Raw genomic sequence first — 21,138 nt, 5'->3', positions numbered from 1 at the left:
AGGAACTATATCTGCAGCCATCCCTGCTACCATTTATTCCCCTGGGGAACCCCAATCATGCTAGAGTCAGACTGCAACCAATTGAATTGGGGTCTGTGTAATAGCAACAGTACTAAGCAACAGTAGATAACGATCAGTGCCAGGATAATATGTTCAATGTGAAGACATTTCTGGGATGACTGTCCGGTTAGAACATATTGGACCCAAGTCAATCTTACCATCAGTTGGATACTTCAGCATATCCATCTAATAATTGTTCCCTTGGAGGGTGTTTCTACAGAACTGGATTCTGTTTTACCCACTTCTCAAGAATCTTATAAATCCAATAAATTCCATTAAATGAAGATGAAATCATGATACAATCATGATGCTGCTGTAAACTGCTATGATAACTGAACCTACTTGGTCATTTGTATGCATGCAGAAAAATATGTCAATTCAGTTTCTCTCATTAAAATGTAAAACAATGGTACAATCTGTATAAGATGAAAAATCCTCTTGGTAATTGCAAAATATTTGTTTACGACATTGCTGGAATTGCTAAAAGTATAAAATATTTCTAACCAACACAAACAAAAGATATTTTTCAGGTACACCTAATTATTTTGCAAGCGCCTTTTCTAATACACTGTCCACAATCTAGACTAACAACTAGTCTCTGAAATGAACATATTTTACTGAAAAAAAAAACGTTCATAGTGAAAAAAAAATAATATAATGAAATGGAGCCCTGAGACTTTCTTCATTTTCGTGAAGCTATGGAAATCTAGACTTGCCACATTTTCTAGACTTGCATAGGCTTTCTCGGATATGTATACTTCAGGGTCTGTACGACAGACTATCCACAATCATGCTAACAGAAATCTATGCACTGTACAACAAAGAGTGTCCCATAATTCCTCCATTCAAACTCAAATGTCCAATCAAGATAAATCCAAGCTGAGAAAGTTAAGCCGCCATAAGAGCATCTTGCAGGCCCAACTGAAAAGGGGTTTGTGTGCCAGTGATAGACAAGGTACTATGGGGCCCTCAGGACGAAAACAGCTCGGTGACAATTGATTTTTGTTGGGATCAACCATGCTGCCTGCAGCATATGTTTGGCTAGCATTAGTGTGCAGGGGAAAGTAGGAGTCTGCTTGGTATTGATCTACACAAGCTTAGATACCACTTGCTGCACAGTGCAACACCGGCGCTGTAGACGTATGTTACAAGGGCACCTGCAGTCACCGTGATGTCTTACTGTGTAGTCAGCCAACGTAGATCGATCTGGTAATGAGTTTGTACGAGGAAAATGCCTTAACTGTCAACAGCAACAACGGTAATAGATAATCTTTTACTTTACTGGGTATAAATAATAAATAACACATGAATAATGTATGTTTCTTTGGGATGGATGGAGAAGATGCAGAAAAGAATATGTCAATTGAAAACAATGCAAAAATGGAAATCACACACTGGAATAATCTTGAACTCAGGTTGAAATAAGAAACACTTAACATGAAGTGCATATTTCTTTTCCATCCAGAGTCATAGAATATATACTGTCCATCAAAAACTTACATTCACTTAAAGCACTCACTACATATTGTCTGTCTGTCTGTCTAGGCGGCTACACTTTAACTAGTGAGTGTGAACTTTTGATGGGTAGCATATCTTAACACCACTTTGATCCACAAAATAGTTACATAACTCTGAATACAGTAATTCCATTAATGATAGAAGGAAACAACTTAACCTTCATCCAACCTAGATGAGAGATCTGAAATTATGGAGGACTGAAATTTGTACATGAACAGCAGACAATGCTTACAGGACAAAACTCAGCAGACTGAACTATAGCACCTACGATCAAACGACATCCAGACACATTTCCATCCAGAATGACATTTACTGTTAATGTATTAGGTCATTGTTCTTTTAAATCATTCCTAATAAATTTCACAATGGTCAATTGACACATCAGTTCCAACTGTCTGTGCTGCAGGTACATGACAACAGCTGAAAAACAATCCTCCCTTATGCACATTCTTGTAATACAGAAGTATGTACGTGTGCAACAGCTGAGGTTATTTCCATGCCTATAGAAATAACTGTCAACATGTGGCCACTCTGTTTGTCACAACAATGCTTCACACACGAACAGCGAGCAGCTCATGCCCTTTAAGATTTGACAATGGGAATGCATGGCGCAAAGCATCTCTAAAAGGAGGTGCTCAACAAACAAACCCAACACACTGATGTGAAAATTGTGAGCAAAAGTATATCACAACTGCACATCATAGCAGTATGCTCCACTACAAAATGACCCATGCATAAATTTCCATTATTCTGGTCGCCCTGGTATCAAGGGTCATGCATGAGCAGCATGACACAGAGACAGCCTGGGCTAGTCTCATGGAGCATGACTGCAACAAATTGTCATGAAAATTACCGAAGCTGACTTAATCAATGAAATGCCCAATGCCCGTGTACGATGGCAAGTGGTTCAAAGTAGCCGACTTGATCATTTGGAAACTAAAGTTCAAGTCAGTCTTGTATTAACTTTTAATTATAAATGCACTGTACATACCTTGCTTCATGCACACTTCCATGTCTAGGTATAGAGGGAGTAATTGGCATTCAGAATGGTAGTTTGTCTTGTTATACAATTATTGTAATCAGCTCAATCATCAAAGTTCACAAGGCTCACTCCGGGTTCCACCATTACTTGACATTTACCACGAAGTGCTTTGTGGGCAAGATTTCTTGAAGTATCATTTTTAGTCATGATCTTTCAACATATGGGAGTCGCAGACTCTTATACTTAATCAATACTGGCAGACTGGAAGATCTTCCTGGTCAATGTCTTTATTTGTCATCCTATCATACAAAGTCCATTCCTCTTGTGACAGGCAGTAATAAGGAAGCCGTTAAAAAATCTCCTGTGGTGGGATTCAAACCACAGACTATCTGCTCCGAAGGTAGGATGCATGGAAAAACTGAAGAGCAGAACTCCCTCAGCAAGGTGACGAAGTAAGGACTTTAAGTAATCTATGGGATGACTCTACATCCAGTTTCAATATCAACACACGGGCTGTATACCAACTCAACAACCATTCTATATGGTTGTCTCAAATTTCCAACTCTGTTGATGATGCTTGCCCTAATACTAGATGACACATCAGTGTTCCACTACTTATAGAACCAGTAGGTGACCTGTGGCAAACCATAGGAAAATTAAATTTTCAAATGACCAGCCACTAACAACATTAGGTATATGAACCGGCTGTAATATTAGCCAGTCTTGCTGGTGGCTAACTGATGTGTGTTGGCATATCATATGGTGCTGCTTATAGGATTGTGTGTCAGCATCTGACATCAAAGAATGAATACATGCATGAGACATCAGATATGAGAGACCATGCTGAGTGGCAATACAAAACCATATCACATTGTCATGAGAGTCCAACAGAGGTCAAGGACAAGGTATGGAATCAGATATAAATTATTATTTTTTAGCCCCAAGGTAAAATTCATCTTCTGGTGAGAGGAAGCAAATATGAGTAACAGCCTACTCCTTTGTGGCAGTAATAACATTATCTGTTTGACATTTACCTTGTTTGGTGTGTACTGTATGTGACTAATGCATCCTACTGTCACTATAACACACTTATCCTCAACATATGCTAATTCCCTAACACATGACTCAACTCCATGTCCAGTTTAACAAGCTCTAACACAGCAGACATGTCCGTAATATTCCGTTCACTGAATGTGACAAATATCTGTTATTTCTATATTGAATACACCAGTTCTACATTTTGAGCAATAACCAAAACTATCCAATAAGCCAAAGCAAGCTCCAAAATACATTATCATTATTGAACTATAAAAGTTCTCATTCACTCATCCAGTTAGTGAATAAAACCAACATATGTCTAGACCATTATTTGTATCCAATCAAGGTCAACCTAGGCATATCGATGTCCTGCAAGCTGGACCTACAGCAGGTGTTCCAGCTCTTCAACCAGTGGCATCCTGCATGGTTTGAGGCTCAGGTGGCAGCAGTTGTAGTTCCTAGTACATCATTTATGGAAGGTGGTGATTACTCTACCATTCTAAATAAACCCCCTGACTCATCCCTGAATCACTTCACACGCCTCACATACGTGCAACAGAAGCTCAGCTCTTTCAACTACGCTGGCTCATTACCATAACCTTGACCAAAATACAAGTAAAACAGAAAGACATTACTGTTTTCAAACTCAACATCAAGTTCACGCTACAGTACTACCATCACATACATTTCAGCCTCGAAACTAGGCGTTTCATTCATACCGGTGTTAGAAGGCACGTGTATTCCTGTCTATACTTAAATCAACCTATGACTGTGGAACAAGTTAAGGTGATCTATCCTGAAATGGTTCTGCTGTGAATTCACAATGCATTACTTCCCAGTTGATCATTTCTCAACATAGCAGCCAAATCGTGCACACAAAAGCAACCCTACCACACTGAAGCTAGCTATTTTTAACTCGTACCCACATCAAATGCTTAACACAGTAATTAACTCAACAATGCTGGCTAGGTAAATGTCAGTGATATATAAGTAGCAAGTTTTAATTAACCAGTGTTTGTTGTGAATAATGATGACCTCTTCTCCTGCTGCATGAAGAGCTGGTTCATTAACTGGGTCATACATTGTCGGCTTCCATTCCCAGCATTCCTGTCATATCAGCAGAACTTCAATTAGCACTTGTCATATTAACAATAAGGATACATCTAAATCAACCCAGTAAAAGAACATATTAAACAGCTATATTATCAACATGCCACACATGTCGATACAAGCTTCTCTACTTTCACTCAGAAAGTAATCAATCATACCCTAAACTTACATATATCAAATACGCAGACTGCATGCCTTAGAATAAAATACGCAATAAGTCATTAATCAAAGATTTGGAAGGTATTTAAACCATAAAGATAATAAGAAGCAATCTTAAGAATACCAGACCATTTTTATCTCTCTGTGATTGGTGGTACTGGTTGATTTCCATTACATTCAATATATCTGCCTATATTTTCTCAGTAGTATTTTATCTGAAGCCAAAACTCTAGAAAGAAATGCATTTTCGTCTCCTACTCTCAGCAATAATTTTCCAAGTACAGGATCTTTTGAACATGATACCAAATGATTGCCGACTTACAAGTTTATTATTAATATGACTCACAATAAAATGACATAACCACCATCACAAGGCCCTATGACCAAAATGTTTGCTTAGTATACTCCAACACTATCATCTACAATACCACTGGCATTTCTATGGTTGTTGACATGAAGTAGGCGTATGCTTGGCTGGGAGCCACAGACAATGAGCAAAACAAATAGATTTCTTGTGTTCTGCACACTGCATTAAAAGGCAGCATAATACAATGTGAATACTGTTCAATGGATGAAACAGCAGTGATGCCTACTATACTGGTTGGAAGATATGACCTGAGATGTGACACTGGACAAAATGAGAATTTATTTTCTTCAACAAAGCCAAAACATATTTCAAATCAGATTCAAGTATTTAACCTTTCTTTAACATGTCATCATTAGGAGGTAATGAACAGTGCTTGCACTGAGTGAGTAAGTATGGTTTTATGCCAATTTTACTAATATTCCAGCAATATCACAGCCATTCATGCAACACCAGAAATTGACTTCACGCACTACCCATATAAGGAACTGAACCTGGGTCTTCAGCATGACAAAGTAATCCTTTAACCATCAAGATCTTTAGTCTTTCACACTTTTAAGTATATAACCTATTTTCAGCCTTGATCGGACTTAAGTTAAAACTGCCAGTTTCTGCATTGTAGCTTACCATTACATGACAGAGGTGGACAGCTGTTGAAATAAATCAGAATCTACACATATCAATACCTACATGAATTTGATGAAACATAAAAACAATGAGTGATAAACATATTCACTATCATGCTTGAACATGCCTATGAAAGTTACTGCGAATGTCCCGCAATAAATAATACAGATACATATCTACTGACTCATATTCACAATGACTAACAATGCCGACAATATTTCTAAAGATATATAACTATTGACAAAGGTCGCATATAATCATAGCCCTTGCTTAAATATAATCATTGTGACAACACTAAAATGCCCCAGACATACTTCCAAGCACTGGATTTGGGCACGTAAACTCAAACTGTAGTAACTAAGGTTGTCAAATAGGAAACATTAAACCTCTAAAAAGAATATAGTTTGTTGACAAGAAAAAGGTGTCCAATTATCATCTTAAAAAGTATATAATATATTGGCACCAAAAGACTCCTCTTCATTTCCAAAAGCTGGAGTAATCTATACTTGCATGGACCACATTGGATATACTTGTTTTAAGGTCCGAATACCGTAAAGATTATGTTTAGTTTTATGATGTTTTTAGCAATATTCCAGCAATATCATGGCAGGTAACGCAAGAAATGGGTTCCACACATTGTACACGTGGGGAATTAAACCCAGATTCTCAACATAACGAATGAACACTTAACCACTATGTTACCCCCACCATCACATATATCACATATACACGATGTCAGCAAACGCATCATGTATGTGACATAACAAATTGCCAATGATTAGAAGCCACAAAATAAACCAAAAGCTCCCATATCAAATGTTGAATATCATCACAGCATCATACCATCAGAATTTGGTGTTAATGAAGCGATGACAATGTATGACCATAGTATAGCTGCAAGCATTGCAGGCTTGAAGTATTTCCACAAAGTACACAGCATAGAGATGGTTAGCAAGCTTGGCACAACATTTGACCATGTCAGACAGTATGCATGCCAAATCCCCTGGTTACTCAGCCAGTGGGGACAGATGGACACATGCTGTTCTACCATACTGAAGGCAACCTCATGGAGAGCTTTTTTCCATCTGCAGGTGACCGATTCCACAGTTGCAGCACAAGCACTATCATACTTACTGGACACAAAGAACCCTGTAATATTGCATTCAACACAATCCACACAGTATTCCTTCAAAACTCCACTAGTGCTCTAAATTAAAACACGAAAAAAGTTGCAATTTCCAAGCAGATCCAGTGGGACATGTCAGAAATAACACAGGAACCCATCGCAATGCAGTGATCGATTAGGGATGTTTTAAAGCTGGTCTCAGGAATGTTTCAGCCTAACTGCAACCAGTGACAGCAGAAATATTGCTTCATAAACATCTAGTGTAAGAAGGAACGCTTTTCAAGCAAGCTACCCTCATGTAAATGAAACTGTATAAATACACATATTCCTCAAATTGTTTTTTCACCCAAAAAACATTGAAAAGAAGCTCAGATTGAGATGTATCAGTATTTTTCGAGAACCAAAAATATGTAAAAATGGTCAGATGAAATAAAAAAGACTTACCTCTAGGGTCCACATTCTTCATCCATGCTTGTGCAGACGGCTGTTCCCCTGCAATAAACGCGCTTGTGGTCAATGTATCTCCACAACACTTCATGTGATGACAGTTCAACTCCATTAACAGTTCACTAACTACTTCTGATATAACATCAATCAATACAAATCAACCTTGTCATTTTTCAAGTTATAAATTATACATCCTTCCTTAGACATTGAAGAAAGCTAGGTTAATTATCTGATGACAGGCTAATTATGTGATTTATACATTACAGAAAAGGATTTTAATCACAAGTCAGAAAGCAATTCTACCAAGCAAGAGTGAACTTTGCTTCATGGTAACTTAAATCAATTATTGGCCCACTTAAAGCTGTGGAAGAAGGGATATATTATAAGTGTCAGCATCATGGTATGACGACACAAAGAGTGCTAGGTCACCCAGCATACAACCCCACCACCTTTCTTTTAAACCATTACAAGTATGGGATGCACCAGTACTGCATTTAAAGTATCAATCAGTTGATTAAATGATAGACTAATTTGTTTGACTACCCTTGATAGCAACATGAGTTTAACCATGTTCATTGTAGTCTGGACAAGACAGAGCAGTGACTTATATTATCAGTATTCTACCTTGTCGCTGTCTATCAAACAAACCCCAAGAACTTGTCCTTCACCAGAAGAAATCATGTGTCAGGTACAGTGTCTGAGCAAGGCACCAATGCCCAGAGTGAACTTGCAATGTAAGCCTTACACACAAGAAAATCATTGTATGTTAAAATCAATCCATCGTCTGGAAATTACAGACAAAATGGAAAAGAATCTTGAAACTAAGAGTCATAAGGAGTTATCATTGTCATATTTAACCTTCCTAGTTCGTAATCTGATATTTGTCAAAAAAAATTCTGATAACCTCATTTGACACCAAGCTACAATTATGTATGACAACATGTGTCAAATCGTCTTTGAGACGACTGAGTAACCTTCAAAATGTTACAATTTATAATTTAGATCAATGTTCAAGCCGACACAATGGCTCTACACGGTTTCCCCACATTTCTTGTACACTACTGTTGTGTTACTTTCTAGTTGCTTGCAATACACCATGAAACTAACTGAATCACAAGAAGCCTTCAAAAGTCCATACAATAAACAACAAATCAATTTATACTTGTAACTAATGACAAATAGCCAAATCAGGGGTGACTACAAACTGTTGGTCTAAATGATCTCCATTTCTCTCAGTGGGTATTAACTAGAATACCAGCCCTGTTTTTCCCTATCTTAAGAGTGTGTAGTGACCTGACAAGATGAGATTTTCTTAAGTTTAAAGTTAGTTAGTTTAAGTAAACAATAAACATTATAAGTTCATAGTAATATTCTTCTGTGAAAATGGACCACATCACCAATTCACAGTGACAGGTTAAAGGACAATACAAAATCCAATATTACTGTTTCGAAGCTCCTTTCTTGTTGTGCTTGGTTTTTTCTTGCTGTTTAAGACATAATATATACAGTCAAACCCTGTTTACACAGACCCCGCATATCCAGAATCCCTGCCTTCTGCATGATTTTCATGTGAAACAAAACTTACATTCTCACTTAGCCGGCCCCGTGTTTCTGAACCTGGACGGCAAATTTTCAAACCATTCCTATAGATTTCCTTTGAAAAATGATCTTGTTATCTGCACAGAAAGATCTGAGCACGTGTGCATGTGTATGTGTCATGTCAGTACTCTTTACTGCACAACTAAGTGTATTCATTCTTAATTTATCAGATGGCATTTGATGGGAATCAAATTATTTACCAATCGAAACACTAGGGATACAAGTCACTCAGGTTGTTAAATAGTTAGGATTTGGTGGGTGTGAGCAGATCTTATCACTAACAAAAACACATGTTTAGTAAGATTATGGTTAATTGTACTGTATATAACACTTATAAATCGACCCCTACTACCTGTCGCGATGCGAGTTAAAAATAGCTTGTCACATGATCTAAGTAATGTGATACTGTCTGGAGGTTTACTTTCTGTTTAACACGATGTCATTTGTTTTCAGGGCAAGAAATGCATCTTCAAAATTAAAACAAGAGTCATCAGAAGATGACATATCCCCCCATCCCCACATATTTGAAAGGACAAATCATCTGACAGTTACTTGATGTTTTCTTAGATTAAGTCTGAATGATTTCCAAGAAGTCAAGAAATATATATGCCATATATCTGTAAACAGCAAACAGCAACAGTCTCATATATCTGCCAAGATCTGTTGAAAGATATCAAATGGTCTTCTCTGAAAACAAAGCCTATCCCTCCAGTTTGAAACTAAGTCAGAATAGTTTCCATGGAAACCAGGAAAAATAAAAATGCCAAAACATTGTAAACAGCAAAAGGCACCACTTTGTGGTTTGACTCAAATATCTGCCAATTTTTGCTGTCAGATATTCAGTAGTTTTCGAGTTGTGCTCCGGAAATGATGCCCTTGCCTCCATTTTGAGACATAAGTCAGAATCGTTCCCATCTAAACTGGAAAAATGATAAATCACAAAAACCTGTAAATAGCAAAAGGCACCACTTCAGGTTGTGATTGATATATCTACCAAGTTTTGCAGGAAAATATTGAATGTTTTTTGAGTTCTGCTCCGGAAACGAAGCCCACCCTACCATTAGACTAACATCAAAATGTTCCATGGAAAAACAAACAGAAATAAAAATGCCAAAACTCTGTAAAGAGCAAAAGGCACAACTATAGGTTGAGATTATGATATCTATCAAGTTTGGTCTAAAAATATTAAATGGTTTCTGAGTTATGCTCCGCAAACAAAAAGATTACTGACAGACGGACAGGGGGATAAAAAGAATATTCACTTGGTAAAATAGTGACTTTTAGTCACAGATTTACGTTTTCTATCTTACCACGTGAAGCATCACACGCCACATGATTACGTCCAAGACAACCTGACATCTTGTAACCTACGTTTCACCTTCCATGTATTATCGGTACACTTAAATGTTATGATGATTCACCATTATTACTATTGACGATTGATTTATTGACATACTCACATGAAACAATTTTCACTTTTCGCTTTCACCTAGTTTTCATGTTTAGCTTGTTTGATCCAGTTACCCAGACAATTTTTGGGTAAAACCAAAATGTCCGGATAAATGGAGTTCGACTGTAAATGAACTATTTGAGTGTTGCTTTATGAATAAGTCAACATGTACAAACATGACAACCTGTTGGTGCACCTCAAAACGTTACTGTTACACCCATAAAATACACATCCACCAAAACATTTACACATATCAACAAATTCTACATGATTCTATCTACTATCATAACATTTCATCTTACCAATTTGTCAATAACATATGTGTATTTTCATGACTTTTTTAAAAAGAGGTTTTTGCCTCAATTTGGATGGTATTTATCAAAACAAAAAATGAAATTGAAAGAATTTTCGAATCAGGCAGGATAATAGACAAAACATTTATACTATATTTGGTAGCAGTTTCACTGAATATAATGAAGAACAAATACATCAACTGCTAAAATGCTATTGTATTGGTTACTGTATTTGTATTTACGCTATTCACCTCATAGCGGATCTTTGCAGCCCTAACATTATTATTATTTAGCAAGTCACTGTTGTGTCCTTATGAATCAGCAACTTTCAGAGTCTTTAGCTCTTGATGGATAAACAAATTCACCTTGAAAAGAAAAAAAAAGCCTTAATCTTCTCAATTTCAGTAGGTCACTTAATGCATTTGGATAACTCATTACTGCAGACAGATCAAAACCAATCACATGCCCTTTAGAAGTCAAGTAAAATTACAATACTTTTTCTACTACAAATATTTCTCTGAAAATATAAAATTTTGTTGAATGGCATAAACTTTAACAACATCTACCAGTCTATTTGGGTAGAAACCTGAAACTTCCATCCATAACAAAGACACCTGACACGTATGACAGACGAATTGATTATACCAAATACTGTAGTCCCTGTACCTTGTAGTCAAGCTGACAAACTTCTAGACTAATCTTATCACTAACCCTTATCAGCACGACTGCTTACAACTAAACATAAACTCAGCAGTCTGTGAGACTCTATGGCTGTTTGTTCACTACTGTTGACTTCAGACAACAAATTTACCATGTTGGTTATGGTTTTAAAGAGCACTGAGATCTACTAAATGCCCAAAGCATCTAAAGATGAGTATGACAAATAAATATTCCTTTTACTGTGGATATTCTTATACTGTCATATGTTTCTTCTAACAATTTATACTGTCTGAGTTCTAAGAATACTTATTGTCTGGTAACTATGATAACAGTCGGAAACAATCTGTAATTGTTCTGACTGATATTATCAATAGAGCATTGGGAGACTGAGCAAAGTGCACGGCAGACCTTCTCTTTCTTCATATCATTCTTCAGCTACACAAATAATAATTGTTCACAAAATAAATGCTTTCATAACAAAAATAAGATGAGTCGGCTGCTGCTCTTCCTCTTGATAATTTCAGTTCAAAATTGCCTGTCTGCCTTTATTAAGAAACCACAGCACGAGTAACTAAAAGTGTGGGAATTCATTCGTACACATATGGGGGGTGACAAGTGGAACATCGGATTCTGAGCCTCTGGGAGAAGTGTGGGACCATGAACCAACATCTGAAGGTAGCATTATATTATACAAGACAGAAACCACCACAAGGGAAGGGAGTTAAGAAGGGGATAACGACAGATCACCTTCACGCCAATCACCACAACAGTGTCAGTTGAAGAAAGTACATTTAATACAAAATACCATTGAAACATAATATCCATGCATCTTATTACAATTTCAGCTTGCTCACTGAAGTAACGGACACAGAATTGTTAAAGCAAAAAATGTGAAACTGAAAGTGATATTCACCCAGTGTTAAAAAAGTAAAATATTATTTCACACAGCATAACATGAAACATTAATACATCTAAGTGCTGTGACACAAGGTCTCACCATTTAGACCATAGTGTTTTAGTAAAAACTTGGAACATACTGAACATAGCTAGGAACATACAAAACCATGTAAGTCTGAAGAGTAAGCCAAATTCAGCATCCTACAATTACACATTTGCATATATTTTAACATATTACCAGTAATCATGTTTCATATGGATAAAAAACAGTGTACTTCAAAATGGTCAAAAAGTCCAAAATACTGTCCAAGTGATCAACAAAACTGTTTGCATGTATTTATGAGAATACATACATAATAGACATTATTTGTCTGTGTGAGATGTAACCAATAAATCAAATCTGGATTTATCAATTATTCAAAAAAAAATATTTCAAATCAAGTGATACTTCACTGTTCAGGTGTCAGTATTTTTTTAAGTGCCAGGTAATTCTGTAAAAAATCTTTTTCAAACAGCATGTCAACTTGAATAGATCACAAATTTGGAATGTGTAGTTAAGAGGACATAAAAAATATATGTAACTAGACTCTCAAAACACAATATGATGTCATGGCTAGACAGACGGGTGCACCCTGAGATGAAATGTAAAAGGAGCCCATATCAAGTCAAGAACGTGTAGAAAGACTGAGCAATTGAAGACTGCCTCAACACAAGAACTGATGAATTGCTCTGGGCGCCTTTTGGATTATATTTTCGTTTTATGTAGACATAGTAACTTTAAATACTGTAATTTGAACACTTCTGGGACTGAATGGCAACCTTCTGTTTTTGTTTTGGCTGCGGATAACACAATACATAATACATCTTTTGAAACAATATTGAAGCAAGTATCAGATACAAATTACGAAACTTAACCTCCCCACATTATTTAAACGATCTGAGTTTGATCAAGATTTGCATCATTTTTATTACATTATCAATGTTACCAGGTTAATTATGTGGTCTTAATAATAAAGAACAAACACAATGAAAACTGATAAAATAACCTTAAATTTGGCAGTATTTAACACTTTATGATTGAAAATAATAGGTACTTTTCAATTAAATTAATCATTAGATTAGGAATAAAGGCAGTGTTTGCCCTAAACATGAAAAGTTAGTCTTCATGACTCCCTGGTGTCATGAGAGGCAGTCATGTTTTGGGGAATCAACTTCAGTATGGACACTTGCATCAAGACATCAACTGTGATTGTTTAATAATGATAAAAAACAAGGTAAAGCAGTCAGGTATTTAATCAGCATGGAGTAGTTAACTGGCAACCAATAAACTAAGTAGTTTTAACAACAGCAAATTACAAGCTTTGATTATCTGAACTTCAGGTCCAGTAGCATTGCATTAACAATGATATAAGCTTTTAACTACACTGTACATGTACATGAGCAAATTTGTGCGTCAAATACGCACGTTTTGAGAGTCAGGGCAAACACTAAAGGGATCCGATAAAATCTTCAAACTTAATATTTCACCTTTAGACAAGGCATCCTCAGCTATTATGCTTTTACTCCAAGCACCGATTTGTGAATTTTTATTGACTAATGTTTCATTAAATACATTTAATCTCTAAAAGCATGTCTTTTTGAGTCAATAGTCCTTTCTTGAGTCTCTGAGATTTCCTCAGGCTCAGAATTCTGAATTTTTTCTTTGTGTCACATCTTCACATACTCAGAGACAGTATATATCTTACACATATAAACAAAAATGTGAATCAAGAAGAAGACATACTTTTTCTAACTTTCACATTTCACAAAAGCTGTCAAAATTATGACCATGACAGTAATGAGTAACAAGGAGAAGGATGACATGGGAATTCAAACAAGGAACACACAATTACTTCTTCAAAATGATCAGTCACTTGCATCACCAGCTAAAGCTTTCTGCCATAAACCCTAATTAACAACTGACATGTAATTTTAGTATTTGTAACAGCAAAACAACATTGATACATCAGACTTTCTACAGAAATACATCTATTGTGTTTCTATACCAGTATTTCCAAATCTGTAAGCAAAACAAATAATTGATTAAAAATTCAAAAACACTTCATGCACAATCTAATATAGAATTAATAAACATAAATTAAAAATGTTTTTTGAGAGCCCTGAAAGTTCTAAATGGTTCAAACCTTTCTAAAATGGCCATTTGAAAGTCCAAAGGGAACTTTAAAAAGGAATGTTCTGGTACAGCACAAACTGTCTGAAAACTTTCAGAGAAACTCTCAATAAATTAGTTTTGCATGACTACATAAGAGAAAGCTAGAAGAGCCGTGCTGCTAGTTGTCGGAGGTTAAAATGACAAGATCAGAACACTGGGAAATGGGGATGATGATACATGCCCTGGTAGTCTGAATTAAAAACTTAATTGAACCGACCAAACAAACAACAAATCAGATATCTTCATTGTTTCTACTCACTATAAGAAGGAAGACGTGCCATCTAATCATGCTCATATCTGTACTTACAAATTAAGGTATCCTGCATTCCAATAGACATTAGGTAATAAAGTATGAAAAATATGAAACTATAAACTGACCAAGTGAAATAAAAAGACAAACCTTTTATGAATAAGCACATCAAGTCCAATTAATATCTACAGAAACTGAATTCACAAAAGCAAATTTCCTCATGTAAACCATGGCAATACTCAAACCATGAAGATAAAACAGACAGATTACCTGTTAAAAGGGCAAGATCAGAAACTTATAGCTCTATACCATAATACATGTTTCATATCCATACTGTCTGTAACTATTACAAGCTAAACAACAATTCTAACCCATTCAGAACATTTCGATTATTTCATTGAATGTTGTCCACACAAAGTGTACAGTGAATTATGGGTATGGGAAAACTTTTTCTAACCAAGTACTCTACTGATGAGCATACTGATCAACTGCTTAATGTCAGACTTGACCTTATCTTATTTCTTGGAGAGAACTCATTCAGACTGTGATCACAACCAGTCTACAACTACTTATACAAATCCTGAGTCAAGAATCTCTTCTTTGAATGGAATTCTGAGAGTTAAGGAGATGCCAAGGACCAATAGGAATAGAATCTCCAGAAATTACTGTTAATTACTGCATTGTTCGCCCCAATATACTCACATACTTCCAAATCAAATTTTCAGAATTTTTACACATTTCTTATGTGGACGTTAGATCTATACTGAATACAGAACCCAAAAAGAACACTTGCCATTTCAGCCATAACTCAGATAAGAATAGACGATGAGCCTTTGCCATATTAAAAAAACAACTGACATTGTGCATATCGCAACTGCTAATCCCTTGTACCTTTGACATTGAAAATCAAATATAATGACATGCAACTATACACATAAATCAAGTAATAAGCATACCATAAGCAGCGTGCTAAGGAGATCTGAGATGTGCAATATTCAAGTACTGCTGACTGCAAGCCTCACTTCTCCATTTACCTTCAGATTTAGGCTCCTCGCTAGACTCCACAATAGTTTTAGGAGGCTCTGTTTTAACATAGTCCGATGGCTCTGGGGTAGGGGGCGGGGTTGGCTCTAACGTAGATGATGAGGGTGGGGATGCAGACGAGGGGTCGGGAATTGATGGGATAAGAACAGGAACAGGGGCGAAGTCAGGTTCTGGGGCAGATTCTGTGGGCTGTTGGGAAGGCTCGTCTCCGAACGAGATCAATTGATCTGACATGAGTTGTTCAGCCTCCGACGCACCAGCAGCATATCGGTCCTCTTCTGCCTGTTCCTCACCCGGAATGGAGGTTGATGTCACTTCCTCGTCTTGGGCAAGATAGTCATCCATTTCGGCACCAGCTGCATCGTATTTGTCCACTCGCTCGAAATCATCGTTTGTAAAATTGTTGCTTTCTGGTTGACTATCCATTGGGTTTGGATCTGGGAAATTTGCCATAATGCAAGAGTCTTTATCACAAGTAGGGTAGAATGTTCGCGAGACCTGTTGTGCAGAATGGCTCAAGTGGCTAACTGTCTCACTATGCAGTCAGACCGTTCACTGCATTAACATGGCCGTCGCCTGACGTAATCAGCGCATGCGCCTCTTAAGCTGGTATTGGTATCACTGTACGCATCCGATATAAATATTGTACGTACAAGAGACGGAGCCCAGCTGCGCAACACGGCGCCATGACCGTTTATCCATACTCAACGAAGGTATCACGATTCAAGTGAAGTTGAAATACACGTGAAAAAATGCACGTGAACATCGGAATTGAAGATTATTGAAAACATGTTACTGATGATTTCTTGCAGTGGTTGGTTGTTTCTTGGAAATAGGAATATAACAGTCACGACTGTTGTTTAATCTTTATTCACGCTTACTTAGAAAAAGAGAAATGATTCATATGTTTATCAGTCATAGTTTAAAAATAGAACGCAAAATACATTATTCATTATCGAGAATATTTTCAACTTAAAGGCCATTAGGGTCCAGCTATGTACTAAGCAGCGCATTGACTTGAAGGACGGACAGGGTTAGAATAACATATTAGGACGAGAAAGAGAATCTTTAACCCTGCCATAATCGTTGAAAACAATGTAAACACTTACAGACATATAGTTGTTAAGATCAAGGTCGAAAATAAAGGGTGGGATGAAAACTACGCAAACGACGATTTGTGAAGGAAACGCCGCGACAGAAGGAGCGACATTGTTTGACAAACGAGGTGTCAGAAGAAAGGCTGTTTATATTTAACATGACTGATTCATAATTTGGGTGAACTGCTTTAAAGGAAGACTACGCTGAGTGGGTAAGCCTAGAAGTTGTAATAAAGTACTGTATGCAACATAGTCGTCTGTAAATAAGCAACTCATTTTTTGTTACTTATTTTAGAAAACAGTTATTCTCGTTTTCAGCCAGTTTTTTGCGATGCTTCACCACTAAAATAAAACAACCCCCTTTTCGGATTAAACGGATTTCCTTTGTTTTTCAGAAACCAATCTTTAATCTAAGACTTATAACTACCCGAAGATGAAGCCACACCTAACCCAAGCTTTAGATTAACGCTCAGTGTCTGAGTATATCTGTTTTTCACAGAACCAGACGATACCTTTTAAACTGAAAAGGAGCCCCAGTGAGAAGGAAGATTCTGAATCGGGGAAAATCTAGACGTGCTTCAATAATCCCAGCATTGAAATTCGAAAATTCAGAATAACCTGGTTAAGTACTCGTTGTGATAAGAAGATAACCTCGAGGGTTTCTAGTTTCCATGCAAATATCGCAGTTTATCAATCAAAGACGATACATGCATCTGTAGGGATTTATCACGCTTGCGTTGCGTGCCTACGAGTTGGTATCCAGACCAGGAGCACATCGTGCCCATCTCGTGTACTTCGACCTATGTAATGTCTCCACCGCGTCCACTTTTATCTGCCACATGTCTGTTAGGACTCTCCAGCACTCCCCGTAATAAGAAGTCATGACCTGCAATCATATTGTTTGATTGGTTTCCTTGCTCCATATCAGATCGGAACCTGAACAGACGACTGCTTGTGATGCTGACAGCGTGGCTCAAGTCCTACATCCCTACTCGGCGCCTGGTAAGGTCAGAGTGAAATGAACGTTCTGTATAGGCACGCCTGTTCAGGTCTAATACGCCCGCTTCATCGCCAGGACGATGCTAACAGGGGGTATTTCGATAACCGACCCATCCTATCTTTCTGTGACAACGTATAACGAAAATTTAGTTGTCCGTTCTAAAGTATTCGGTTCTCCCTTTTCAAAGAGATCTTCAGGGCCCTTATTCTTGATCTGCATGACACTTAATCTGCACACACCAATACGAGATTCACTTGAACATCTAATGCACGAGGTCGATTTGGATGTTAATTACATGAAGGATCATGTAACGTTTCCAACATAAACTGATGTGAGTAGGATATATACCCGAAGGGAAGCTCCGATTGAAATGCATTAACTAACCACAGCTTCACAACACACCGTTACATCGTCGAGACCGATTATTTGTTGTAATCCCGAATATTTAAAAATGCTCACAATGCTCCAGGTACAAGACGGAACAATTTATAAAAGCATGTCTTGAACTTGTTTTTTTTTTACCTGATCCAGACGGAATCTTTCCGATCCATCTTAGAATATATCCGCATGGTCACGACTGCATAAAATCCGTTCAGCAACAGTAACTCATTGACAATCATGTACATAGCAAGGTACACATATAACGGTTAACTGAAGCAGGTGTGTGTCGTGTAATAACCTGTTCGGGTCTTTGACCCCGTCGGCCTAGAGTGATAACACTTTCTGACCTACAAAGGGTGTATTTACATTCCTTGTTCTCGGGTACCCTCGGTACGTGTATCTGAACTGAGGTCAGTTCGCCCGTGTAAAGGTTCCGTCTCTTTCACATCATAAGAGTTGGTCGGTGGAAAACCCAATGTTTAAAGCGTTCGCTCGTCACGCCGAAGACTGGGGTTCGATTCCTCACATGGGTATTATGTGTGAAACCCATTTCCGCTGGAAATGAGCTTAATGATCCGCATTAATTCATTGACACATGTCATGTTTAACTGTGTTAATCTCAGAAGAAATTAAAAAAAAAACGTTATAAAAAGACGTCCACCAAAATTGAAACAATACATTTCGGCTTTGCAGCGTTTGATGACTACCTTTAACACTATTTGGGGAAGTAGCGCATTTAAAACTTTGACTAAGAATACAACAATTCATGGACATCGGGTTAATCTGAAATTATTCTGAACATGCTTCACAATATCAGTATTGTTGGTGTGACGTCATTGCCTTGTTGTCGGTCACATGAGTCGACGTCTCGAAGGTCAGTAAGCACGAGACAAAGTTCATTCTACCATGACTTCAGTAAATACTGGATTGTGATGGGTTAATCAAGGTCATTCAGAGGTATACAATCACATTATATACCTCTGATTTTACAACACAGTGTGTATTTTTTTTTTTTTTTTTTTTTAAAAAATCTTAATAACGCGCTAATGATAGAACGTACCACGCTACGTGTTCGGTTTTAAATTAAATCTAGACATACAATAATTTCATTGTATACCACTGATTTTCAAACACAGTATCCCAGTCAAATTCTGAGCGTTATATATGTTTGCTGAGTATTCAGTGTATCACGCTGATAAGTAACTTGTCAAGACATTAATAATCACTAAGGCAAACTATCACTGTGATGTCTACACAGACCTGACAATTACACATCAAACATGTCATTGTGATAACATTGTGTGAACCAGATAACAGATAGTGTTTCCGGGTTAGGTCGTTATAGCTGAATAAACAAACAGATTTATAAGGCAACACATATAACATCTCGCAAATATTTTGATTTCAATTTTGTGTCAAACCACCTGTGCGCTCGCCAGTGACGATGAAAGGTATTTTATGGGTGCTTCGGGAGAGCAACTTGCACCCCTGTCAGTGATTTATCTGGCATAACGCCCACTCCCTAACTATATGTAATTTTGATAGTAACAAATAAACCCGTTTAAATTAAAAAGTGTTCTATTGCAGGTGCATATTCAAGCTGAAACTGGACAACTAACTTAACGGGACTGTGTAAAATACATATTTCGGAACTATAGGGTCACAACAGACAAAATTGGAATTGCATGAATTTTCTATGCATAATAATATAATAATCTGATTATACACACAGTCCGTCAGACTTAACAGAACTATTACAAATAGAACGATAAAGATTATTTAGTATATCATAAGAACACGGACTCAGAGATGGAAACAAAATCCTCGTAAGAGTCTAATGTCCGATTGCTTGTTTCACTTTTACATGTTTCCCTATTGTTTTTGACGGATATTCTTGCCTCTCCAGCCTACCCCAACTGACATTATCTACATCCTTGGACTCAACTATTGCATACCTAAATCTCAAGCGCGATAAAATGGATACCCCTTCTGTGATACATATTAAGGGTGTATAAAGGTGTGCAGGTTTGCGCCACAGACCCTCGTGTCATTGCGAGGATTAAAGGATCTTAGGCTTACGAGGGCTTTGTGAAATGGAGCCGAGGATGTGTTTTTTCCGGTTTCGTATCTCATGTTCGTTTGTATATGTTCCTTGATTTGTCAGCACTGTATCTTTTCATTTTAGCACCATCTTGGTAAGCCCTGCGAAATGTTCGACAGTGCGTGCGTGCGTGCGTGCTTGTCCTTTCTTTTCCTTTGTCAAGACGTCATGTCATGACATTACGTCTTACATCTCTAAATGTAACTAGGCGTCGGGGTAGCCAAGTGGTTAAAGGGTTCAGTTGTCACCTGGAGTATCGGATTCAATTCCCCACGTGGGTACAATATGTGAAACCCATTTTTGGTGTCTCCTGCCTGTGCACAGAGTTTCGCATCCTCAGCCAATGATTGCTAACTTGTCCAGGGGAGGCAATTCAGTTAATTGCCCTGATTGGGTGCAATCCGTATTTGTTTACTAATGCTATACACAGTGTATAAGGGTCAGACCCTAGTATATAACCTTCAAGTAACTAGAACCCACTGTGTAAATATTACATTTAGCTCAGTATGAATTCTACTACCACAGTTGTCTAGTCTCCGCTATATGCGATATGTTGCCTTTCTCGGGCACACTCACGTCAATGGGCGGGCATTCGATTTTTTTTAAACTGAAAACAAAAGTGCTGTGAAGAACTAGTAAATTTCCCTCCAAGAAAAACAAAGTACATGAACACAATCTGAAATTAAACGCAGCACATTTACGGTGCAAAACTATAGAGAACCT

General features: G+C 37.3%; 1 protein-coding gene across 5 annotated transcripts in view; it reads right to left on the bottom strand.

Moving 5' to 3' along the window:
- Positions 1-16,459, bottom strand: part of LOC137293930 (reticulon-1-A-like) — a 37,756-nt gene extending 21,297 nt beyond the window's left edge. Inside the window, exons 1-2 of one of the 5 annotated variants that reach the window (XM_067824789.1) lie at positions 15,827-16,459; positions 7,429-7,476 (exon numbers count right to left, since the gene is read on the bottom strand). In XM_067824789.1, the coding sequence (XP_067680890.1) occupies positions 7,429-7,476; positions 15,827-16,289 (511 nt within the window). In that variant the 5' untranslated portion in view covers positions 16,290-16,459. The remainder of the gene's footprint in view (positions 1-7,428; positions 7,477-15,826) is intronic. The other 4 variants (XM_067824791.1, XM_067824792.1, XM_067824788.1 and 1 more) reach the window with 4 other exon arrangements.
- Between the last annotated feature and the right edge of the window lie 4,679 nt (positions 16,460-21,138).

Source organism: Haliotis asinina, chromosome 8 (assembly GCF_037392515.1).
Source record: "Haliotis asinina isolate JCU_RB_2024 chromosome 8, JCU_Hal_asi_v2, whole genome shotgun sequence".
NCBI classification, from domain to species: domain Eukaryota; kingdom Metazoa; phylum Mollusca; class Gastropoda; order Lepetellida; family Haliotidae; genus Haliotis; species Haliotis asinina.
This window is presented reverse-complemented; position numbering and strand designations above follow the sequence as displayed.